This window comes from Mobula hypostoma, chromosome X1 (genome assembly GCF_963921235.1).
Source record: "Mobula hypostoma chromosome X1, sMobHyp1.1, whole genome shotgun sequence".
In the NCBI taxonomy this organism is placed as follows: Eukaryota; Metazoa; Chordata; class Chondrichthyes; order Myliobatiformes; family Myliobatidae; genus Mobula; species Mobula hypostoma.
In genome coordinates, this window is record NC_086128.1 from 22928955 (window position 1) to 22955279 (window position 26325).

The 26325-nt window shown below is 43.4% G+C and overlaps 1 protein-coding gene across 3 annotated transcripts in view; it reads right to left on the minus strand.

Annotated features, from left to right (window-relative positions):
* LOC134340593 (cytoplasmic dynein 1 intermediate chain 2-like) overlaps nt 1–26325 on the minus strand; it is an 88088-nt gene that overhangs the window by 40540 nt on the left and 21223 nt on the right. For 2 of the 3 annotated variants that reach the window (XM_063038021.1, XM_063038022.1), the window contains exons 3-4: nt 16560–16677; nt 10139–10229 (exon numbers count right to left, since the gene is read on the minus strand). In XM_063038021.1, the coding sequence (XP_062894091.1) occupies nt 10139–10229; nt 16560–16677 (209 nt within the window). Of the gene's footprint in view, nt 1–10138; nt 10281–16559; nt 16678–26325 lie in introns of all 3 variants that reach the window. The other variant, XM_063038020.1, reaches the window with a different exon arrangement.

Here is a 26325-nt window from a genome sequence, read left to right on the forward strand (position 1 = left end):
AAAGCAGGAGGTACAGAGCGGGGGACAGAGCCTTCATTAAGTCGGAGGTGCAGTGGCTGCTCAGGGAGGGGGTCATTGAGGCAAGCACAAGTCCTTGGAGGGCGCAGGTGGTGGTTGTTCGGAACGGGGAGAAGAATAGGATGGTCGTGGACTATAGTCAGACCATCAATAGATTCACGCAGCTCGACGCGTACCCTCTACCCCGCATCGCGGATATGGTCAATCAGATAGCACAGTACAAGGTGTACTAGACCATAGACTTAAAATCCGCTTACCATCAGCTCCCCATCCGCCGGGAAGACCGCCCTTACACTGCCTTCGAGGCGGACGGTAGGCTTTATCAATTCCTGCCATTCACGAATGGTGTATCTGTCTTCCAGAGGGCAATGGACCGGATGGTGGACCTGTACCAACTGAAGGCCACGTTTCCATTTCAGGATAACATCACCATCTGCGGTCACGACTGGCAGGATCACGACAACAACCTCCAAAAATTTCTCCAAGCGGCCAAAGCTTTCAATTTCACCTATAACAAGGACAAGTGTGTATTCGGGACCATCTGACTTGCTATCCTTGGGTATGTCGTGGAGAATGGAGTCATTGGCCCTGACCCTGACCGTATGTGCCCCCTGTTGGAACTCCCTCTTCCCAACACCCTCAGTGCCCTCAAAAGGTGCCTGGGCTTCTTTTCATATTAAGCCCAATGGGTCTCTAACTACACAGACAAGGCCCGCCCCCTGGTCAAGTCCACCACAGTCCCCCTCTCAGCTGAGGCCCGCGCGGCCTTCAGCCGCATAAAAGGGGACATTGCCAAAGCAGCAATGCATGCGGTGGATGAGGCCATTCCCTTCCAAGTAGAGAGTGACGCCTCCGACTTTGCACTGGCTGCTACCCTCAACCAGGCGGGAAGACCAGTGGCGTTCTTCTCCCGTACTCTTCAAGGCCCTGAAATTCGGCACTCCACAGTGGAGAAAGAGGCCCAGGCCATAGTGGAAGCTATTAGGCACTGGAGGCACTATCTCGCCGGCAAAAGGTTCACCCTGCTAACTGACCAGCGCTCAGTCGCATTCATGTTTAATAACCAACAGTGGGGCAAAATCAAAAATGATAAAATTCTGAGGTGGAGAATCGAACTCTCCACCTACAACTATGAGATCATGTACAGGCCTGGGAAGCTCAACGAGCCCTCCGATGCCCTATCCCGGGGAACATGCGCCAGTGCGCAGATCGACTGGCTATACGCTCTACATGTAGACCTTTGCCACCCGGGAGTCACCCGGCTTTTCCACTTCGTGAAAGCCCGGAACCTGCCTTACTCCCTTGAGGAGATCAGGATGATGACCAGGGACTGCCAAGTCTGTGCAGAGTGCAAACCGCACTTCTACCGACCCGAAAAGGCACCACTCATCAAGGCCACCCGCCCCTTTGAGCGACTGAGTGTTGACTTTAAGGGCCCCCTTCCCTCCACCGACCGCAATGTGTACTTTCTTGACGTTACTGACGAGTACTCGCGGTTCCCCTTCGCCATCCCCTGCCCCGACACCACTACCACGTCAGTTATAAAAGCCCTGAGCAAGCTCTTCACTCTGTTCGGATACCCATGCTATATCCACAGTGACAGAGGGTCCTCGCTTATGAGTGATGAGCTGCGCCAATATCTACTGGCTAGGGGAATTGCAACTAGTAGGACCACGAGCTATAATCTCCGGGGGAATGGACAGGTGGAGAAGGAGAATGCCACAGTGTGGAAAGCCACACTCTTAGCCCTCAGGTCAAAGGGACTGCCGGTCTCCCGCTGGCAGGAGGTCCTTCCCGAGGCATTCCACTCCATCCGCTCCCTGTTATGCACAGCCACTAATGCCACCCCTTATGAGCGGCTCTTTTTGTTTCCCAGAAAATCGACCACTGGGACCACCCTACCAACTTGGCTGACGTCCCCGGGGCCAGTGCTGCTCCAGAAACATGCGAGGAGCAATAAATACTCCCCGACGGTGGAGAGGGTTCACTTACTTCATGTGAACCCCCAGTATGTCTACGTGGTTCTACCTGATGGGCGGGAAGACACGGTCTCCATCTGCGACCTGGCGCCCGCAGGAGCACCGGGCCCCTACCCTGAACACTCCGTGGTGACTATTGACCCCGTACCTACCGATATATATACCCACGAAATCACCTTTATACAAGAATCTGTGGGAGGAGCTACAGGGGCAGTCAGCAGAGGGGCATGTCCAGACAGTTAACCCAGTTACAACATATATATGGTTTACCACACTTCAAACAAAAGGTGTAGCCATGGGCACTTGCATGGGTCCCAGCTATGCCTGCCTATTTGTCAGCTACGTGGAACAGTCTGTGTTCCAAGCCTACACTGGTTAATGTCCCCCACTTTTCCTGTGCAACATCGACGACTGCATTGGTGCTGCTTCCTGCACCCGTGCTGAACTCATCAACTTCATCCACTTTGCCTCCAACTTCCACCCTCAAATCCACCTAGTCCATTTCCGACACTTCCCTTCCCTTTCTCGATCTCACTGTCTCATCTCTGGAAACAGCTTATCCACTGATGTCTATTACAAACCCACAGACTCTTACAGCTACCTGAACTACACCTCTTCCCACCCTGCCACTTGTAAAAACGCCATCCCCTTCTCTCAATTCCTCTGTCTCTGCCGCATCTGCTCTCAGGATGAGACTTTTCATTCTAGAATGAAGGAGATGTCTTCCTTTTTCAAAGAAAGGGGCTTCCCTTCCTCCACCATCAATGCTGCCCTCAACCGCATCTCTTCCACTTAACGCACATCTGCTCTTACCCTATCTCACACCACCCTACCAGGGATAGGGTTCCTCTTGTCCTCACCCCACCAGCCTCCACGTCCAGCACATAATTCTCCAAACCTTCTGTGGTCTCCAACTGGATCCCATCATCAAGTACATCTTTCCCTCACCCCACCCCCTCTCTCTGTTTTCCACAGGGATCACTCCCTACGTGACACCCTTGTCCATTCGTCCCACCCCGCCGATCTCGCTCCTGGCATTTATCATTGCAAGTGGAACAAGTGCTACACCTGCCCCTACACCTCCTCCCCCACTATCATTCAGGGCCCTAAACAGTCCTTCCAGGTGAGTTGACACTTCACCTGTGAGTCTGTTGGGGTCATTTACTGTGTCGGGGGCTCCCTGTGTGGCCTCCTGTATATCCGTGAGACCCGACATAAATTGGGAGACTGCTTCGCCGAGCACCTACGCTCCGTCCGCCAGAACAAGCGGGATCTCCCAGTGGCCACCCATTTTAATTCCACTTCCCATTCCCATTCCGGTATGTCCATCCATGGCTTCCTCCACTGCCGTGATAAGGCCACACTTAGGTTGGAGGAACAACACATATTCCATTTGGGTAGCCTCCAACCTGATGGCATGAACATTGATTTCTCAAACTTCCAGTAATGCCCCCAGCCCACCTCTCCTTCACCATTTCCCATCCCCTTTTCCCTCTCTCACCTTATCCTTGCCTGCCCATCACCTCCCTCTGGTGCTCCTCCCCCCTTTTCTTTCTTCCATGGCCTTCTGTCTCTTTCACCAATCAACTTCCCAGCTCTTTATTTCATCCCTCCCCCCTCCAGATTTCACCTATCGCCTGGTGTTTCGCTCTCCCCCCACCCCACTTTTCAAATCTACTCCTCAGCGTTTTTTCTCCAATCCTGCTGAAGGTTTTCAGTCCCAAACATTGACTGTACTCTTTTCCATAGATGCTGCCTGGCCTGCTGAGTTCCTCCAGCATTTTATGTGTGTTGCTATAGCCAATGACACTAGAAAGTAACATTTCAACTGGTAAGAAATGGATATAAAATCAGAGGTTTTCAGATACAAGATAGCGATGACTCTGACTCTGTAGAAGATTCACCATCATGGACGTGAGGTGTCCCACTGCAGTTGATATTCGAAACAGGACTATGAGGAACATGTGGCCAGCAGCAGAAACTCCTTTTTAACTACAAACGTTTGTAGTATTATATCTATTTTTTGACTGTTCATGGAAGGTCAGGAAAATTTAGTAGGTGTACAGATGGTACTCGATTATGTAAATTCACATTCTTCCATTGAGACAATAACGGTAATTACAAATTGTCTCTGTGCCTCCCTGATCATTATTACAAGGGGTGACCCTTGTAACACCCCTAACACCCCACTCTGAAAGGTGCCTCTGCTCCAGAGACACTGTTCAATCTTTCCTCATAAAACAACTTCCTCATTCCAGGAATTATCTTCACTGCATCATTTTTTAAATTATCACTCCTTAAACAAGGACCAAGTATATACAGAGTAACTCAGGTGTGGTCTCACCAATACTCTATACTGTTATGGCAATACTTTCTAACTTTAATACTCCATCCCCTTACAATCAAAGTTCAACATTACATCAGCCTTTTTTGATGTACTTGGTGTACCTGCATGCTGACTCTGTGTTTCATGCAGGAGGTCAGCCAGATCTCATTGAATACCAATATTCATTAGTTTCACAACTTTTAATTTCTTTTAACTAGATTAGACAGCCTTAAATGTTACATTATATTCCACCCACTATAGTTCTGCCCTTTTACAGATTTTTGCTTGGAAATTAGACTTATTTGTGCTTTTTTAGGTATGAGCAATCATGATGAAATTGGTAAAGTTAGCATTCCTGGACATAATTCCAGATTGCACAACTCCTGTTTATCTGGGGTCAGTTATTCAACTGATAATGTCATTTGATGCACAGCACCCATTTTGATGAAACACACAGAAAACAAGGAACAAACTATTGCAAGGAATTTAGGTAGGCTCTTATTCAATAGTACTTTTCTACCTTCCTCTCCTCTGACAATTGTGGTAATGTCAAAAAGCCTAGATATGCAAATAGAAAAAGAAAGAGATACCAAACAAACATTGGTTCTCACAGCTTGAATCATTTTACCTATTATGGATTATAGAAATTGAAAGAAACACATGCACAAAGATCTCTGTATTCAGGAGACCCTATCCAGCTTCCAAGCTGACTTAGCTACTATCCTCAAGCAAGAACAGCAGAATTAATGCCTTCTTGGAGAGGCAAACAGAAACTGCCAACTCCTGAAAATACTCTATTAGCCACTACTTGGTGGATTGTGCACCAACAATAATAAACTAAAATGACAGAATGGTTGTTACTGTAGCCAATGCTGGTGTACTATCACAACCATACCTTGGCAAATAAGGCCAAGAGAAGAAAGAGTTTCCTACAGATCCGTAACTCACTGCTTCCATATGTATGATCAGACTCCCAAAATCCATCGGCCTAATGTGACTGAAATGCTTTGCTTATTAACACAACAAAGTGTGGTGCTGTAATCCGACCACATACATATCAGTTATCCTATAGAAAATATAATAATTGCTTACATGAAAACACCGCCCGTAGGAGGAGTAAGTATCATAGTAAACTGGCAGCAAGTGTAGTTCACCTACCATGTTGGAATCATCAGGTTTTGGGTTCCAAATTAATTAGGTGTGACTGTACATAGGGATATCATGTTCAAGAGGTCCCCATGACCAGAGAACGCCATTTTGCTGACTTCTTAGTGCTGTACACAGGACAAGGCATGATAGCTTTGACACTTGAAACTGAAACAAATAAACCTCAAGTTGCAATTCCATAAGGTTATGTACGTCCTTTATAATCATTGAACTGTTTAGCCTCCTTGGAATTACAGTATCAATAAAATGGGACATGGATTAAATGCCCACTCTCCTCCTCTGGGAAGAAGATACCACTATTATTTTTTCTTTGGAAACTATAGGTAGTTTAAGAGGAACAACATATGGTGATCTGAATCTTTTGTTCTCATGTCAGCACTAATGCCAGGGTCTATCTACACTTCCCCATGCAAGTCCCTGTTTCCAGCAACAACCGGGGTCTCCATTGACAGCAGCATCTTCTGCCCTGCTACCCAGACTACTCTTGTGCTGCACCAGTGGACTCTTATGGAATCTAACAGGACAATGTGAACTTCCTCAGGCGAGGAAGTCTGCCCACTGAGCACAGAAGACCCAGTAAAATGAAATGGAAACACTATTTACTGGCAGAAAGGATTCTATTTAAGTTAGCTCAAATGTCTTGGTTGTTTTTAAAATGTGAAATCAAATAGATGAATTCTTTTCAACAAGCTTCAAGTATTTTTGAATGTTTGTGATCTTCAAAAGGCATTCACAAACTTTCAATAATATCGGCAGCTGGTTCACCTGGGGTGGGGATTAGAATTAGTTTCTAAGTGAAGACAAAAATTGATTTGCAGAACAAAATGAAAAATTAGGGTAAAAACACCAAAAAGAAACCCCTATACGTTAGGGGAATGCAAAATGGCAGAAATTCAGAACAGACAGACTCACAACAACCTTTTCTATGAGGGCAACTGACAACCCCCAAAATGATGAATGACCGATTTTCAAAGAATGCTGGACCATATCGTTCTCATATTTTAGACCTAGTGACAATATGAAGGATCAGTGACATATTTCCGTCTCAGGATGGTGTGCAACTTGGAGGGGGAATTTGCAGGTTGGGAGGTGCTGTTGGAGTTAGCCTGGGCATTAAATTGTAGTGCTATTTGTAGAAGTTACACATTGCCTCCAGTGTACACTGGTGGATGATTAAATGAATGTATAGGGAGTATTACTTTGTCCTCGAAGATGTGAAGCTTCTTGGCATCATGTATAGTGAACTATTAGTGTTAGAAATGGAAATGTGTTGGGGTTTTGGGAGGCAAGTCACTCACTACAAGGTAACCCAGTCTTGTAGCTACAGTTTTTATGTGGTTAACCAGTTGATTTCTAGTCAATGGTGAACTCCAGATGTCTTTGATGAGGAGATTCAGTGATGGCAATGTCAAAGGAATCTGGTTACTCTCTTGGTGTAATAATTCCCCCAGCAATGTGTCAGGACCCACAGCCTTTGTTGCACCCAGTGTTTTCAGCCATCACTTAACATCACATGAGTGAATTGTATTAGCTGAAGATTGGCTTTTTCTTTTGCTTCCTTATCTATAGGTCTAGAATTTCTAGGTCTGGTATGTGCAGAATGCAGATCAGAGAAGAATGCATATTTTGTACTGTATACCTGTCATTAAATCAAACAGAATGGATCAATTTGTGTTGGCTTTGCTTGGTGATTCCAATGGGAAACTGCTGTACAGCCATTCAAACAGGAGTCAAAAACAGACAGATTCAAGGATAGAATCCAGTGCTGTGTTTTAGATTTGCTACAATTACCCTGGATTATACTGGGGAATTTTCACTTGGATCAGATGGTGAAGGATCTGCCTGATTGATTTCAATGGAAATTTCAGGACTGTGGATGACGAGGCAAAGAAGAAAGGTCTAATTTATTCCGTTTTAGCTTAATTTTATTTTGTTTTAAAAACATATTCAATTATTTACTTCAATCTTAATAGTTTTTTTAAATGCCCAAATATCAGAGACAATTTAAAATCTATTCAAATCCTTGGCAGTTTTGATAGAAGGCAGCTTTAATGGCTGTCAAAGTTTACTTTCATCTCCCATCAGGAAGGTCTCACTGCTTCTTTTTGGATTCTAGACCTAACCAGTTCCCCTCTACCACCACTCTGCTTCGTCTAGCGGAATTAGTCCTTACTCTTAATAATTTCTCCTTTGGCTCCTCCCACTTCCTCCAAACTAAAGGTGTAGCCATGGGCACCCGTATGGGTCTCAGCTATGCCTGCCTTTTTGTTGGCTGTGTGGAACAATCTATGTTCCGTGCCTATTCTGGTATCTGTCCCCCACTTTTCCTTCGCTACATCGACGACTGCATTGGCGCTGCTTCCTGCACGCATGCTGAGCTCGTTGACTTTATTAACTTTGCTTCCAACTTTCACCCTGCCCTCAAGTTTACCTGGTCCATTTCCGACACCTCCCTCCCTTTTCTAGATCTTTCTGTCTCTGGAGACAGCTTATCTACTGATGTCTACTATAAGCCTACTGACTCTCACAGCTATCTGGACTATTCCTCTTCTCACCCTGTCTCTTGCAAAAACGCCATCCCCTTCTCGCAATTCCTCCGTCTCCGCCGCATCTGCTCTCAGGATGAGGCTTTTCATTCCAGGACGAAGGAGATGTCCTCCTTTTTTAAAGAAAGGAGTTTCCCTTCCTCCACCATCAACTCTGCTCTCAAACGCATCTCCCCCATTTCACGCACATCTGCTCTCACTCCATCCTCCCGCCACCCCACTAGGAACAGGGTTCCCCTTGTCCTCACCTACCACCCCACCAGCCTCCGGGTCCAACATATAATTCTCCATAACTTCCGCCACCTCCAAAGGGATCCCACCACTAAGCACATCTTTCCCTCCCCACCCCCGCCCCCGCTTTCCGCAGGGATCACTCCCTACGCGACTCACTTGTCCATTCGTCCCCCCCATCCCTCCCCACCGATCTCCCTCCCGGCACTTATCCTTGTAAGCGGAACAAGTGCTACACATGCCCTTACACTTCCTCCCTTACCACCATTCAGGGCCCCAAACAGTCCTTCCAGGTGAGGCGACACTTCACCTGTGAGTTGGCTGGGGTGATATACTGCGTCCGGTGCTCCCTATATATCGGCCTTCTATATATTGGCGAGACCCGACGCAGACTGGGAGACCGTTTTGCTGAACACCTATGCTCTGTGCGCCAGAGAAAGCAGGATCTCCTGGTGGCCACACATTTTAATTCTATGTCCCATTCCCATTCTGATATCCATGGCCTCCTCTACTGTAGAGATGAAGCCACACTCAGGTTGGAGGAACAACATCTTATATTCCGTCTGGGTAGCCTCCAACCTGATGGCATGAACATTGACTTCTCAAACTTCCGCTAATGCCCCACCTCCCCCTCGTACCCCATCCGTTATTTATTTATATACACACATTCTTTCTCTCACTCTCCTTTTTCTCCCTCTGTCCCTCTCACTATACTCCTTGCCCATCCTCTAGGTTTTTCCCCCCCCTCCTTTTCTTTCTCCCTAGGCCTCCTGTCCCATGATCCTCTCATATCCCTTTTGCCAATCACCTGTCCAGCTCTTGGCTCCATCCCTCCCCCTCCTGTCTTCTCCTATCATTTTGGATCTCCCACTTTCAAATCTCTTACTAACTCTTCCTTCAGTTAGTCCTGACGAAGGGTCTCGGCCCGAAACGTCGACTGTACCTCTTCCTAGAGCTGCTGCCTGACCTGCTGCGTTCACCAGCAACTTTTATGTGTGTTGTCTGAGCTGTTAAATTGGGACCTCTGCACTTTGTCACCTGCGGCCTAGTTGTAATCCAGGTCAGAAGAGGTTTATAAAATGAGCTCTTCACAATTGGCTCAAGACAGTATGAGTGTGAAATCCAGAAAGACCTGTCCCGAGATCTGAAAAGCTCCAATGAGTCAAATCACAAAACACATTCTTTATGGCTCCCCTCCACATAGTTCACATTACATTTGACTAGATGATTTTCTCAGCAGGGAACAGGTATTTGCTGATCCAAATTATTCTAACAATTTCCAAATTTTGATTCAATAGCCCACTTAATATAGTTTCTTATGCCTCTGGCCAAATGGTTAAGGCATTTGACTAGCGATCTGAAGGTCGTGAGTTCAAGCCCAAGCCGAGGCGGTATGTTGTGTCCTTGAGCAAGGTACTTAATCACACATTGCTCTGTGGCGACACTGGTGCCAAGCTGTATGGGTCCTAATGCCCTTCCCTTGGACAACATCAGTGTCGTAAAGAGGGAAGACTTGCAGCATGGGCAACTGTCGGTCTTCCATACAACCTTGCCCAGGCCTACGCCCTGGAGAGTGAAGACTTTCCAGGCGCAGATCCATGGTCTCGCAAGACTAACGGATGCCTTTACTTTTACTTGTGCCTCTGGCAATGAATAAATGAAATACTTGATAACAACTGGTTAGGTGCTTCACTTTTAAGTGCAATTGCATTTTCCCTGAGCGATGAAACATTATGGTCTCATCTCATTGTTAGCTCTTGGCCAAGGGTACAATTGTGGTTGGAACGTATGTGGAATGAGGATTTGAAACTGAAATTGAAAGGAAGACAAACTACAAAATCAAAAATGACTAAACTTTAGAATTGCCTTACCGGGATCCAACTGTGCCCTCCACAGATTCCTGGCTCTCAGACTCACTTGGCGTTCCCAGCGATTTGTTCGATGGGGAAATAGGAGAATGGACTAAATAATTGAACAAACAGGTGTCTCCAGTTACTGTCCGCAGCGGCTGCACTATTAACGATGTTTATTAATTAAATTAAATAAAATGCGAATTGTTAGGTAAAAACATTATGGAGAAAGTAAACAGAAAACGGAATGAAAACAAAAAGCACACAGAGAAGGAAGAAAATAACATTTATTAAAAGACTGTTCAAAGAAGAGTCTACATTTGTATTAGTAAGCTCAAGACAGCCTCAATAGTGTAATGCATGATAAACTTGCACAAAACAATTTAGTTAAAGAGGTGAAGGCCAAAGTATATTGCCTGTATATATAAACTGTAGGGGTCAACTATCGGGTCTGAGAAAGTTATTTAGCCCACCTGACAGATAATCATGGGATTAGTTTTATTGAAATGATAGTTTGCAATTATAATATATCCTACTATAATTATTTGTCCTCTTTGATTACTTTGATTTATCCTCACATTACTCCAGAACTGAAGCAAGGTCTGTGTAAAGCCGCCTATCTGGGAAATGTCAGAGACACCAAAAGGTAAAAGATAACATTGTTTGGGGAAGAAAGCTTAAAATATTTATAAAACTACCTGAGCATAAATTTTACCAAAATAATTGTTAGTCCCTTTCAAAAGTGTCCCCAAACATCACTCACTGCCTCTCCACTGGATTTCTGGACCACATTCCCTGTTTTGGAAGTTCCTTTCCAACCTACATTTTCTCTCCGACACAGTCACATATAGGCCAAAGTTAATCTCTCAGAGAACAGTTTTAGTTGTGATCTTTCAAAACTTCCTTGTTTCTGGAAAGGTCCTAGCAGAAAGAGAAAATTCAAATGTAATGCCACTGTTCAAGAAAGGACAAAGACAAAACATTAAACTGTAGCAGACTGGCAAGCAATGCAGGGAAGGTTCAATAGTTTGTGATGAAGCAGTTATTTTAGGAAGAAAGAGACAGTAAACTGGAGCTAAACACTCTGGAGTTACAAAGAATGAGAAATTATAATAGTTGTCAAGAGGAACTTTGTTTCTAGTGATCTAGAACTCAGGGTCATTTTCTTAGGGTTACCGATTTAATACCAAGTTGAGGAGAAATTTCTTTGGACAGAAGGTTGTGAATCTTTGGGAAAACTCTACCCCAAAGAGGTGTGGAAGCTGAATCACCATGTTCAAAGCTGAAATAGATTGTTTATTGGATTACAGGAAAATGAAGGGTTGTGGTGATCAGGCAGGAGTAGAGTCAAGTTCAACAATCAGAGCAGCCATGATCTTATTGAAGGGCTTGGGGGCAGGACAATATGACCTACTCTTGGGCTGCTTTTCTTTGTACTGAATCTCACCTCCAGAAAATTCAGCGTGAATCTATTGACTGAAAGCAAGCAGACAATACTCCAACTGAGATTTCACTAAAGCTCCATAGAGTCCCATCATCCTATTTCAGTCCTTTACAATAAAAGGCCAACACTGTCTTACTTGCTCACTGTACCCAAATGTTCACGTTCTGAAAATCAGAATCCCTTTGTACACTAATGGTTACTATTTACTCATTGTTTAAAAAGTATTCCTATCTCTAATCATTTGACTAAAATATATATCTTTTTGCATGATGTGAAAAGCCTCACACTTGGTCACCTTATCAATCCAATCAATGCCCAGTGAAGTAATGAACACCTAGAAATTAGATACAATAGTCCATAAAAGTGACTTAAACCCATAGTAGATCACACTGGTGATTATTTCTAGGTGCAAATGCATCCTCGGGAAACTGGCCTAGGCAGTTCAGCTTAGCCTGGCATCTTCCTGGTGTCAGTCATGCACCTAAAGTCATCTGCTGCAGGTTTCCTCCCTTTTCTTTTGGGTACAAACTACAATCTTTGTTAAATGTTCACAAAACAAAAACAAGAAACATATCACTCTGAGATCATCAATGAGACATGAATTAAAGGGTCTTCATTATGAATCTATGCCTTACACACAACACTTGCCAGCCTCAGTTTAGCATGCTCAGGATACTGGAAACCTCATCACAGGTTACTCCATCATTGACTTCTGACTCTTTACATTAAGCATATACAGCTAACTCTACCTCAATGATCATCCTCATACCCCACAGAGGCATGAGGCTAATTGCAAAACTGAACTCACTCAGGGCAGCATATTGCATTGGCAGTGGTAGTGACGTACACACAAACAGATAATTTCCATCTCTTCTGCCTTTTCCCTCACTTTCATAGCAGTCTTTTATGCAGCTGTTTTGTGACTACCATTGGCAAGCTCCTATGAGGTTTAACACCTTTTCCAGTATCAGCGTGGCAATAAATGAAAAAGTTGCAATCTTTTATTCAGCTCCATTTAGGGTCTACAGAGGTCCTGTTTTAGTACATAATCCTGGATGTAAACCACCATAGTGTTGCTGTTTATTAACGGATTTTTGGTTAATGTTATGATATTTTGCAGAGGGATCTGTTTGCACATTAGCGCTCAATGCAACAGTTTAGCGCACCAAAAGAACAAGACTAAATCTAATCTAGGGACTCAAACACGAGGAAATCTGCAGATGCTGGAATTTCAAGCAACACACATAAAAGTTGCTGGTGAACGCAGCAGGCCAGGCAGCATGTCTAGGAAGAGGTACAGTTGATTTTTCGGGCCGAGACCCTTCGTCAGGACTAACGAAGTTTGTTGAGATACATTGAGATGCTGCTTGGCCTGCTGCGTTCATCAGCAACTTTTATGTGTGTTGCTAATCTAGGGACTCTTGGCTACAGTCGCACTTCCATCTGCCACTGCAAAGCAGGTGACTACATTGTCCATGGTCTGTTTAAGACTATCCACTGTCTTCAGTGGAAGATCAACGCATAGGAGGTCAGTCCTGAGGTCTTTGCTTCTGCGTTGTATATACCCCTCTCTTCTTTCCACAGCACAGATGATGTCTGCTACTTTCCAGAAGAGACAGTGTGATTTTAAACACGTTTTGCAGTAACTTTGCCAAGTCACTGTGAATGGGGAGACTGGTCTTGCTCATGTAATTTTCCACCCTGGAAAAGATGTCGGAAATTAGCAGATGACAGGTGGAGTAATGTGGGCTAGCACTGGTTGGCAACAATCTCTACCAACTAAGCACGTCTATGATCTTTGTGTGACAGCTGCAGTACCAGCACGGCCACTGTTGTAGTTCAGGGTGTTACTGCTATGTTCTGGCAAGTTCAGCTAATAAGGTGAAAGACCTATCTGAGATGCTTGCAAGGCTCAGCCATAAGCTGCTTTTCTCCAAAAAAAATGTTTCTTTTTCCTCAGAAGCTGATTGCGAGCGTTCCACTTGGTACCTTGGCATCACTGCTTAGCAAAATGCATTACATTAGCCAAAGTGCATAACCTCATATTTGCTCCACACCTACCATTACCTTGACCGATCACTTAACCAGTTTACTATATCTTGGTTTGCAAGCTCTTTGCATAGGTTATTTTTGCTCCTAGTTTTATATCATCAGAATATTTCCAACATTAGATCACTAATTCTGTTACTAGCTGAGGGGACCCTATTTTTAATAATCTGCCAACTTTAAAATAATTTCTTTATTCCTATGCTCCTTTTAATCAATCTATACCAAGATATTACTTCCCCTCACTCTCCACAACCCCCATGACCTTGTGGACCTGGATTTTATTAACAACCTTTTGTTTGTACCTTTATTAAATACCTTTAAATGTCCAAGTATACTAGTTTCCCTTTCAGTTCCGTAAGAGTTACATCCACAAAAGGTCCTTTATAAATTTTTCAAGCACTGTTTTCCCTTCATCCGTAACATTTCCAAGATGGAAGATTTAGATATGTTCTTGCCAATGAGAAATAGCTCAGCTGCGAGAGTTTGGTGATTACTCTTCTGCACAGACTCATAGAAACATAGAAAACCTACAGCATAATACAGGCCCTTCAGCCCACAAAGCTGTGCCGAACATGTCCTTACCTTAGAAATTACCTGGGGTTACCCATAGCCTTCTAGTTTTCTAAGCTCCATGTACCTATCCAGGAGTCTCTTAAAAGATCCTATTGTATCCGCCTTCACCACCGTCGCCGGCAGTCCATTCCACGCACTCACCACTCTCTGCGTAAAAAAACTTACCCCTGATATCTCCTCTGTACCTACTTCCAAGCACCTTAAACCTGTGCCCTCTCATGCTAGCCATTTCAGCCCTGGGAAAAAGCCTCTGACCATCAATGTCTCTCATCATCGTATACACCTCTATCAGGTTACCTCATCTTCCGTCGCTCCAAGGAGGAAAGGCTGAGTTCACTCAACCTATTCTCATTAGACATGCTCCCCAATCCAGGCAACATCCTTGTAAATCTTCTCTGCACCCTTTCTGTGGTTTTCACATCCTTCCTGTAGTGAGGCAACCAGAAATGAGCACAGTACTCCAAGTGGGGTCTGACTGGGGTCCTATATAGCTGCGACATTATTTCTCAGCTCCTGATGCTCCATATGCCTTCTTAACCACAGAGTCAACCTGTGCAGCAGCTTTGAGTGTCCTATGGACTCGGACCCCAAGATCCCTCTGATCCCCCACACTGCCAAGAGTCTTACCATTAATACTATATTCTGCCATCATATTTGACCTACCAAAATGAACCACCTCACACTTATCTGGGTTGAACTCCATCTGCCACTTCTCAGCCCAGTTTTGCATCCTATTGATGTCCCACTGTAATTTCTGACAGCACTCCACACTATCCACAACACCCGCAAACTTTGTGTCATCAGCAAATTTACTAACCCATCCCTCCACTTCCTCATCCAGGTCATTTATAAAAATTACGAAGAGTAGGAGTCCCAGAACAGATCCCTGAGGCACACCACTGGTCACCGACCGACTCCTTGTAACTTGATGTCTAGAGAACACTCTCCAATAGATTTTGAATGTTAAATGCTAGTCAAACTGAGTAAATAAGAGAGTACAAAGGGAGGAAGCATTTTACTCACTTGCAAATTAATAAAAGACCTCTCAGACATGGATGGGTGTAGTATGGAATTGTGTTCTTACTGTTTTGATTGGTGGTTTAACAACTTTGCACACCAGAACTGCTGAATTGGGGCTATGAGCTAGGAGAAAAGCAGAGAAGTCCATACTCCCAAACAGCTTTCCCTGAATTTGCCCTCGCTATTACAATGGTATTCATTGATATTTTGTTGAGCAGGTGTATGAAAGAATATGGAAGGAAGACAAGAGTTAAGGTACAGATTAGCAACGATCTAATTGAAATAGAGTACAGACTCAATGGAGCTGAATTTTTTTTGAGGGGGGCATCTCTTTTAATTCACATTCTATGGTAGGGCAGATATTATCCCAGTTGATTAACTTTACTGGCCAGAACATAATGAAAACTTCTTTTAGTGCTACGTGATCTTTCAAATTTAGCTGGCGTGGCAGACAAGGCCTAAATTAAGACATACAAAAAAGGACTGACATCTATTTATCGTATCTTAAATATTCGACATACGTATGATAACACTATCCTGTATAGTACAAGTACGCTGTCTGTAAAAATCTAACAAATTGCTGGCTGATTTAATGTTATATGACACAAGACAATAGCACAGAAGACCAAAAGGCACAAAACTGTGTTCCATAGCTAGAGAATGTTATTGGGTTAAGATACATTTTAGCATTTGATAAGAATGAAAAATGTTTAAGCAGCATCTAACTTTTAACTGAAAGACTGAAGAAAAACTTGAGGCAGGCATTGTATTGAAAGATTTCAGCTGAAGTTGGTTTGTCTACGGTTCTGACCATCTCTAAGCTTTTAAGTCATACTTTAAAAGAGTAATTGCAAATGAAAGAAACTATAGATGCTAGGAATCTGAACTAAAAACAGAAATTTATGAAAATCCTTAGAAGAGTATTCAAACTGAAATGCTACCTCTTTCTCTTTCCACAGATTCTCCCTGACCTGCTGAGTGTTTCCAGTATTTTCTATATTTAGTTAAGATTGTTAAGACCATTTTTGATAGACTCCAAATTAACAAAATGCAACAGAAAAAGTGTTGATTGGAACTCAAAATTAAGACACTTTTCTGTCATTTGCACATGTGATCTGTACACAATTCACAAACACCCTAATTATGTTTTACTATGGAGTCTGTGAATTGTGTAATTCATATTCAAGAGGTCAATTTAAAGAACAGAAAGAACTGAAATGGAAGAAAAAAAAGGTTAATTTGGTTGATTAAAACAACAATATACAATGGCAACATTCACTTGAAAAATCACTTGTTCTAATCTATTCGCAACAATAAATAACGTACGACCCAGTTTTGGGCATTTCATTGACTCACCCATGGAGGGCTCTGTAGTTATGCCAATACTTTGAAGTAGTGCTTCAGTCTCTTTACGTTTTCTCTCCAGGTCCAACTCAACCTGTGAAGCAGAAGAGGTCTCTTTCTTGAAATCACCCTGAAAGAATTTTGTTAAGATTCACTGGATGAGGCTCTCACAACATCTGTGCAAGGCTTTTACAGTATATCAAAGAAACATCACACTATCAAAAATTATCTTAAAACAAGATGCTCTTGTAAATCATTTAAATTCATGCCAGTCTAATCCAATACCAAAACATTTTGGACTTCATATATACTATTTAATATTTCCAAATTCGTTGTCCTCCCCATCATCTGGGAAGACAGCACCTAATTATTAACCAACATGTTTCACATGCTTCTGTTTCTCCCTATGTTTATTATCACTCTTCTATCTCCCTTTAAAGTTGAGGGGAGTTTATACCTTGCAAATCACATTTCATAACGCAGACCTTGATTGATTTAAATTTATTCACCAGATTAAACTGATGCAACAGTTCCCATCCCTAATCACTGAGATGGTGCAGAACTCCTTCTAGTGCACATACTCACACAGAACATAGCCAGGGAAGGAGTTCTAAGACATAGACGCAGGAATGATGTGTGCCTTGGAAAGGAACCAGCAGCAGATGCACCTGTCGAACAACAGGTGTATGGGGACACCATATATTCCTGACTCTACATAATGGATTTCCACACTTATTTCGACCCAATTTATTGCATGCTATGCCATTAAAGAAATTCACACAGATGATGGGTGTGGAGGATGTGTACTATTCTTCCTTAAAGAATGGAAACGTCATTCAAAATCCTCTTTCGTTTTGGAGTTAGTTATTCTTATTGAATTGAAGGAACACATTTAGGTAAGTAACTTTTATCTTTTTCTTTTGGAAGGCGGGCTGAAGCCCCCCTCCTCCTCCCCACCCCGCCTCCATTCCCCGATCCATAATTATTCCTTTCACTGCATATTTGTGCTTCTCATTCAATATGAGATTCAATTAGCATTCAATTTCATTAGTTGTTTGTATGATCGCTTGCTCTGCTGATTTCAATTATTTGCCAAATCTTTGGCTACATCTTTTGTATTGTTCTCCCCATTGTAGTGTTGCTCCTAAATTTAACAAATTAGCTAACTGAGCTCTTATTCTACTTCTACTCCAGACAGAGACTAAGGACTGCAGCACCAGTGGTGAGGACCACAAAGGTATGGTCAAGGGAGATAGAGGAGCACTTACAGGACTGCTTTGAATCGGTACACCGGATGTTAGTCAGGGATTCATCTTCAGATCTGAATGAATATGCCACAGTTGTCACAGACTTTATTCAGACCTATGTGAATGAGTGTGTGCCTTTGAGAAAATATACAACAGGTATACCACTTTGGATACAGTTGAGGGATGACCTAGTAGAGGAAAGCTACAGCAGCCAGGTCTCTGGCATTGAGTCTGGCTCTGAAGCTCAGTAGGAAAGGGGTGGGGAAGGAGAACAGGTGAGCTGTCGTGACAGGAAATTCATTGGTTAGGGAAACAGAAAGGAGGTTCTATGTACGAGAACAAGATTCCTGACAGTATGTCGTCTCCCAGGTGCCAGGGTCAGAGTCATCTCGGATCAAGTCCACAGCACTTTTAAGTGGGATGATAAGCAGCCAGAGGTTGTCGGTACTAATGGCATGGGTAGGAGGGGGTGATGAGATCCTGCAAAGTAAGTTCAGGGAGTTAGGAGCTAAGTTAAAGGACAGAACCTCCAGGGTATTGATCTCAGAACTGCTGCACATGTCATGTGCTAGTGAGGCCTCAAATAGGAAGATTAAACAGTTTAACATGTGACTAAGGAGATGGTGCAGGAGAGAGGACATTAGATTTTTGGATCATTAGGCTCTCTTCCAGTGAAGGTGGGACCTGTACAGAAGGAGCAGTTTGCACCTGAGCTGGAGGGGAACTAATATCCTAGTGGGAAAGTTTGCTAGTGCTGCACAGCGGGGGTGGGGGGGGGGGTTAAGCTAGAATTGTAGGGAGATGGGAAGTAGAGCGCCAGAACAAAGAATGGAGTGGTTGTGGAGAAAGCTGTTGTTAAGTTGACATACAAACTCAGGAACCCAAGGTTGAGCATTGTGGGACTAATGTTCTGAGCTGTGTATACTTCAATGTAAGAAGTACTGTAGGAAAGGCGGATGAGCTTAGGGCATGGATCAGCATGTGGAATTATGACATTGTAGCCATTAGAGAATCTTGGTTGCAGGAAGGACAGGACTGGAAGCTCAATATTCTGAGGTTCCATTGTTTTAGATGTGGTAGAGCAGGAGGGATTAAAGGAGGAGGGTTGGTGTTACTAGTTAGGGAAAATATAACGGCTGTACTCAATCAGGACAGACAGGAGAGCTCAACTAGTGAGGTTTTATGGGAACTGAGGAATAAGAAAGGTATGACCATGTTAATGTGATTACATTATAGACCACCCAGCAGTCTGCAGGACTTAGAGGAGAAAATTTATAGAGAGAATGCAGACTGTTGGAAGGAACATAAGGTTGTGATAATAGATAATTTAAACTTTCCACATATTGATTGGGACTCTCATACTGGATGGTAAAGAGTTTGTCAAATGTGTTCAGGAAAGTTTCCTTAATCAATACATTGAAGTCTTAACTAGAGAAAATGCAATTCTAAATCTCCTTTTGGGGAACGAGATAGGGCAGGTGACAGAAGTTTTTGTGTAGGGGACAATTTGCATCTAGTGATCATAATGCCATTAGTTTCAAGATAATTATGGAAAGGATAGATCTGGTCCTCAGGTTAAGATTCTAAATTGGAGAAAGGACAATTTTGATGGTATCAGAAAGGATCTGGCAAGTATGAATTGGGACAAATTGTTTTCTGACAAAGGTGCAACTGGTAGGTGGGAGGCCTACAAAAGTGAAATTATGGAGTACAGGGTTTGTATGTTCCTGTTAGAATAAAAGGCAAAGATAGCAGGTTTAGGGAACCTTGGTTTACAAGAGATATTGAGGCCCTAATTAAGAAAAAGAAGCAGGTACATAGCAGGTATAGATAGACAGGAACAAATAAGATACTTGAGGAGCATAAGAAATGCAAAAGAACACTTCAGAAAGAAATCAAGAGAGCTAAAAGAAGGCATGAGGTTTCTCTAGCAAACAAGATGAAGGGCTTCTACAGCTATATTAAGAGCAAAAGGTACAAAATTGGTCCTCTGGAAGATCAGACTGGTAATCTATGCATGGAGCCAAAAGAGATGGGGGAGGTCTTAAACTGATTTTTTTGCATCTGTATTTACTCAGGAGACAGACACGGAGACTATAGATGTGAGGCAAAGCAGCAGCACGGTCATGGACCCTATACAGATCGCAGAGGAGGAGGTGTTTGCTGTCTTGAGGCAAATTAGAGTGGATAAATCCCCAGGCCTGACAAGGTGTTCCCTTGGACCCTTGGGAGGCTAGTACAGAAATTGTAGGGGCCTTAGCAGAGATATTTAAAACTTCCCAGGTGAAGTACCAGAGAATTGGAGGATAGCTAATGTTGTTTTGCTAAAAAGGAAAAGACTGGTAAAGACAAATGTAGGTCCCCTACAGACAGAAACAGGTGAATTGATTATGGGGAGCAAGGACATGGCGGACCAATTGAATAATTACTTTGGTTCTGTCTTCACTAAGGAGGGCATAAATAATCTTCCAGAAATAGTAAGGGACAGAGGGTCCAGTGAGATGGAGGAACTGAGCGAAATACATGTTAGTAGGGAAGTGGTGTTAGGTAAATTGAAGGGATTGAAGGCAGATAAATCCCCAGGGCCAGATGGTCTGCATCCTAGAGTGCTTAAGGAAGTAGCCCAAGAAATAGTGGATGCATTAGTGATAATTTTTCAAAACTCGTTAGATTCTGGACTAGTTCCTGAGGATTGGAGGGTGGCTAATGTAACCCCACTTTTTAAAAAAGGAGGGAGAGAGAAACCGGGGAATTATAGACCGGTTAGCCTAACGTCGGTGGTGGGGAAACTGCTGGAGTCAGTTATCAAAGATGTGATAACAGCACATTTGGAAAGCGGTGAAATGATCGGACAAAGTCAGCATGGATTTGTGAAAGGAAAATCATGTCTGACGAATCTCATAGAATTTTTTGAGGATGTAACTAGTAGAGTGGATAGGGGAGAACCAGTGGATGTGGTATATTTGGATTTTCAAAAGGCTTTTGACAAGGTCCCACACAGGAGATTAGTGTGCAAACTTAAAGCACACGGTATTGGGGGTAAGGTATTGATGTGGATGGAGAATTGGTTGGCAGACAGGAAGCAAAGAGTGGGAATAAACGGGACCTTTTCAGAATGGCAGGCAGTGACTAGTGGGGTACCGCAAGGCTCAGTGCTGGGACCCCAGTTGTTTACAATATATATTAATGACTTGGATGAGGGAATTAAATGCAGCATCTCCAAGTTTGCGGATGACACGAAGCTGGGTGGCAGTGTTAGCTGTGAGGAGGATGCTAAGAGGATGCAGAGTGACTTGGATAGGTTGGGTGAGTGGGCAAGTTGATGGCAGATGCAATTTAATGTGGATAAATGTGAAGTTATCCACTTTGGCAGCAAAAATAGGAAAACAGATTATTATCTGAATGGTGGCCGATTAGGAAAAGGGGAGGTGCAATGAGACCTGGGTGTCATTATACACCAGTCAGTGAAAGTGGGCATACAGGTACAGCAGGCGGTGAAAAAGGCGAATGGTATGCTGGCATTTATAGTGAGAGGATTCGAGTACAGGAGCAGGGAGGTACTACTGCAGTTGTACAAGGCCTTGGTGAGACCACACCTGGAGTATTGTGTGCAGTTTTGGTCCCCTAATCTGAGGAAAGACATCCTTGCCATAGAGGGAGTACAAAGAAGGTTCACCAGATTGATTCCTGGGATGGCAGGACTTTCATATGAAGAAAGACTGGATGAACTGGGCTTGTACTCGTTGGAATTTAGAAGCTTGAGGGGGGATCTGATTGAAACGTATAAAATCCTGAAGGGATTGGACAGGCTAGATGCAGGAAGATTGTTTCCGATGTTGGGGAAGTCCAGAACAAGGGGTCACAGTTTGAGGATAAAGGGGAAGCCTTTTAGCACCGAGATTAGGAAAAACTTCTTCACACAGAGAGTGGTGAATCTGTGGAATTCTCTGCCACAGGAAACAGTTGAGGCCAGTTCATTGGCTATATTTAAGAGAGAGTTAGATATGGCCCTTGTGGCTACGGGGGTCAGGGGGTATGGAGGGAAGGCTGGGGCGGGGTTCTCAGTTGGATGATCAGCCATGATCATAATAAATGGCGGTGCAGGCTCGAAGGGCCGAATGGCCTACTCCTGCACCTATTTTCTATGTTTCTATGTTTAAGAAAGACTCTAAGAATAAGCCGGGAAATTATAGGCTGGTGAGACTGACATCAATAGTGGGAAAGTTATTGGAAGGTACTCTAAGGATCTAGATGCAGTATATAAATATTTTGATAGTCAGGGACTGCTGAGGGATAGTCAACATGGTTTTGTGTGTGGTAGGTCATGCCAAACCAATCTTACAGAGCTTTTCGAGAAAGTTACCAGGACAGTTGATGAAGGCAAGGCAGTGGATGTTGTCTACATGGACTTCAGCAAGGACTTTGACAAGGTCCTGCCTGGGAGGTTGGTCAAAAAGGTTGAGTTGCTAGGCATTCAAGATGAGGTAGGAAATTGGATTGGACATTGGCTTTGCAGGAGAAGCCAGAGAGTGGTAGTAGAAGATTGCCTCTCTGACTGGAGGTCTGTGACTAGTGGAGTGCCAGAGAGATCAGTGCTGGGTCTGTTGTTGTTTGTCATCTATATCAATGAACTGGATGATAACGTGGTAAACTGGATCAGAAAATTTGTGGATGATACTAAATTGGGGGTAGTAGACAGCAAGGAAGACAGTCAAAGCTTACAGTGGGATCTGGACCAGCAGGAAAAATGGCAGATAGAACTTAATGCGGAGAAGTGTGAGGTGTTGCCCTTTGAGAGGACCAAACAGAGCAGGGCTTACAGAGTGAGTGGGAGGACACTGAGAAGTGCGGCAGACAGAGAGATCAGGGAATACAAATCCATAACTCCTTGAAACTAGTGACACAGGTAGAAAGGAATGTAAAGAAAACTTGCAGCACATTGGCCTTCATAAATCAATGTATTGAATACAAGAGTTGAAACTGTATAAGACATTGGTAAGGCCTAATTTGGAGTATTGTGTGCAGTTTTGGTCACCTACCTACGGGAAAGTTGTCAATAAGATTGAAAGAGTACAGAGAAAATTTACAAGGATATTGCCGGGACTTGAGGACCTGAGTTAGGACTTTATTCCCTAGAACATAGAAGATTGAGTGGAGATTTGATAGAGATATACAAAATTATGAGGGGTATAGATAGGGTAAATGCAAACAGGCTTTTTCCATTAAGGTTTGGTGAGACTAGAACTAGAGGTCATGGGTTAAGGCTGAAAGGTGAAATGTCTGAAGGGAACTTAAGAGGGTGGTGGGAGTGTGGAACAAGCTGCCAGTGCAAGTGGTGGATACGGGTTTGATTTCAACATTTAAGATAAAATTGGATAGGTATATGGATGCTAGGTGTATGAAGGGCTATGGTCCGGATGGAGGTTGAAGGCACTAGGCAGATTAATGGTTCGACACACATTAGATGGGTTGAAGGGCCTGTTTCTGTGCTGTAGTGCTCTATGACTATAAAATACTGGACATACACAAACCAGAAGTTGTGAATGAACCAGGAGATTCTCAGTCTGCTGAGAGGTAGATCTGGTGATCCAGAGCTCTGCAAGAAATCCAGGTACAATCTAAAGAAGGCTATCTTGAGCAATTCCAAGTGAAGTTAGAGATGGAATCAGATGCACATCAGCTACAGCAGGGTTTACATTCCATTACTTCCTTCAAGGCAAAATTCGAAAATCCAAAGTTCAAAATACATTTATTAACAAAATATGTATGCTATATACAATCTTGGATTCATCTCTTTACAGATACCCACAAAACAAAGAAATCCAATAGAACCCATTAAAAAAGACCGTCAGAGAAAAACAAATCATGCTAACAATAAAAGTAAGCAAATAACATTCAAAACTGAAAGTGAATCCACAACCATGGAGCCAGTCACAGCTGGTCCAGGAGCCTATTAGTTGCAGGCCACAGTCTCAGTTCAGTGCAGAGACAAGTAAACCTTGTGAGCAATGACTAGACACCAGCCCGTCCCTCTCCTCCAGAGCTGACACCCTGCCCTTTTCAATCTGGCCTGGCACTTAAATTAACCAAACAGCAGGTCATTCCTTGCTCTCAGACCCAAGACCTGCTGCCTCAATTCGGCCTGTAACCGTCCTGCACCTTTGAGACTTCAGTTCATAACACAAAAATGCCAGGTCGTACAGGTGGTTCAAAAGCTCAATTCTAAAAGGGAAGTTACAACTTAATAAAAGCTGTGATGTTTCATTCCCCAATGAGCTGAATACCTTTTATATATCCTTTGAAAGGGTGAATAAAACTATACCTGTGTGAATCCCCACAGCATCTATTGCAGAGGCCAATGTCTGAACATCTTTCAAGAGGGTGAACCCTTGCAAAGCGTTGAGCCCCGATGGTCTACCTGGCAAGGCTCTGAAACACTGTGACAACCAACTGCCAGGTGTGTTCAAGGACATCTTCAACCCCTCTCTGCTGCAGTCAGAGATTCCCACCTCCTTCAAAAGGGCATTAATCATACCAGTTCCCAAGAAGATCAAGGTGAGCTTCCTCAATGACTACAGCCCGGTAGCACTCATATCTACTGTGATGAAGTGATTTGAGACATTGATCATGGCTAGAATTAACTCCAGCCTAAGCAAGGACCTGGACCCACTGCAATTTGCCTATCACCACCACAGGTCTACAGAGGGTGCAACCTCACTGGGTCTCTAATTGGCCTTGGATCACCTGGACAATAACAATACCTACATCAGGCTGCTATTTATTGATCACAGCTCAGTGTTCAGCACAATGATATCCTCAGTTCTAATCAACAAGCACCAAATCCTGGGCTTCTGTACCTCCCTCTGCAACTGGATCGCTGACTTCCTCATCAGGGTGAGGAAGTGTGGATCGGAAATATTCTCCTCCTCACTGACAATCAACACAGGAATACATCAAGGATGCATGCTTAGTGACTGCTCTACTCCCTCTACAGTCGTGACTATGTCACTAGGCGCAGCTTAGATGCCATCTAAAAATTCACCGATGACACCACTCTTGGCAGAATCTCCGATGGTGAGAGAAGGCATCACCATCTGAGATTCATTAAAATTGACATCAAAAATTCACAAGGACGTTGCTGGGACTGGAAGACCTGAGTTATAAGGAAAGATTGAATAACTTAGGGCTTTATTCCTTGGAACATGGAAGATTGAGCAGAGATTTGCCAGAGGTATACAAAATTATGGGGGGTATAGGCAGGCTAAATACAAGCAGGCTTTTTCCACTAAGGTTGGGTGGGGCTACAACTAGAGGTCATGGGTTAAGGGTGAAAGGTGAGAAGTTTAAGGAGAACATGGGGAGGGAACTTCTTCATTCAGAGAGTCGTAAGAGCGCGGAACAAGTAGTGCAGGTGTTAAAGAGAACTTTGCATAGGTACATGGATAGGAGGGGTATGGAGGGCTGTGGTCTGGCTGCAGGTTGATAGGACTAGGCAGTTTAAATGGTTCAGCATGGACTAGATGGGCCGAATAGCATGTTTTTGTACTGTACTTTTTTATGACTCTAAGGCATACAGGAGAGTTGTGTAGCAACAACAACCTTGCACTCAACGACAGTAGACCAAGTAATTGATTGTGGACTTCAGGAAGGGGAAATCGGGACAATTCACAGAATTTCTTATCGAGGGGCCAACAGTGTAAATGATGAGTAGCTTCAAGTTATTGAATGTCAAAATCTTTGAAGATCTACCCTGGGCCAAATATGTTGATTCAATTACGAAGGTAAGCCAGTGGCTATACTTCATTAAGAGGTTGAGGAGATTTAATATGTCACTAAAGACTCTAGCAAACTTCCACAGATACACCGTAGGGAGCATTCTGATTGATTTGATTACCCTCTGGTACGGAGGCGCCAATGCACAGGACTGGAAAATGCTGTAGAGGGTTGTAAACTCAGCCAGTTCCATCATGGGCACTAGCGCCCTAGTATCAAGGAAATCTTCAAAGGGTGATGTCTCAAGAAGGTGGTATCCATCATTAAGGACCTTCATCATCCAGGGCATTCCTTCCTCTTATTACTACCACAAGGCAAAAGGTACAGGAGCCTGAAGCCACACACTCAATATTTTAGAAACAGCTTCTTCCCCTCCAACAGTATATTTCTGAACGGTCCATGAACACATGAACAATGCCTCGCTATTTTGCTCTCTTTTTGCAGTATTTATATTTTATATATATTCTTATTACAATCTATAGTACTTTTAATATATTGCATTGGACTGCTGCTGGAAAACACATTTCATGACATACATGTATCTCAAACTTGATTCTGAGAGCTTTTCATCAAATAGTCATATTAAAATATAAAAATGTGACAGTAATTGCACTGAGTCCAACTTTTGCAGGTTTAAGGCTTCAATTGGTATTTCTGTTTTGAAAGATTCTGCCAAGATTCATTTTTTCAGTATTTGCTGCTTTTTTCCAGTTGTCATCTCTATAAAATAACAGCTGCACTTCAGTTTTATATATCCT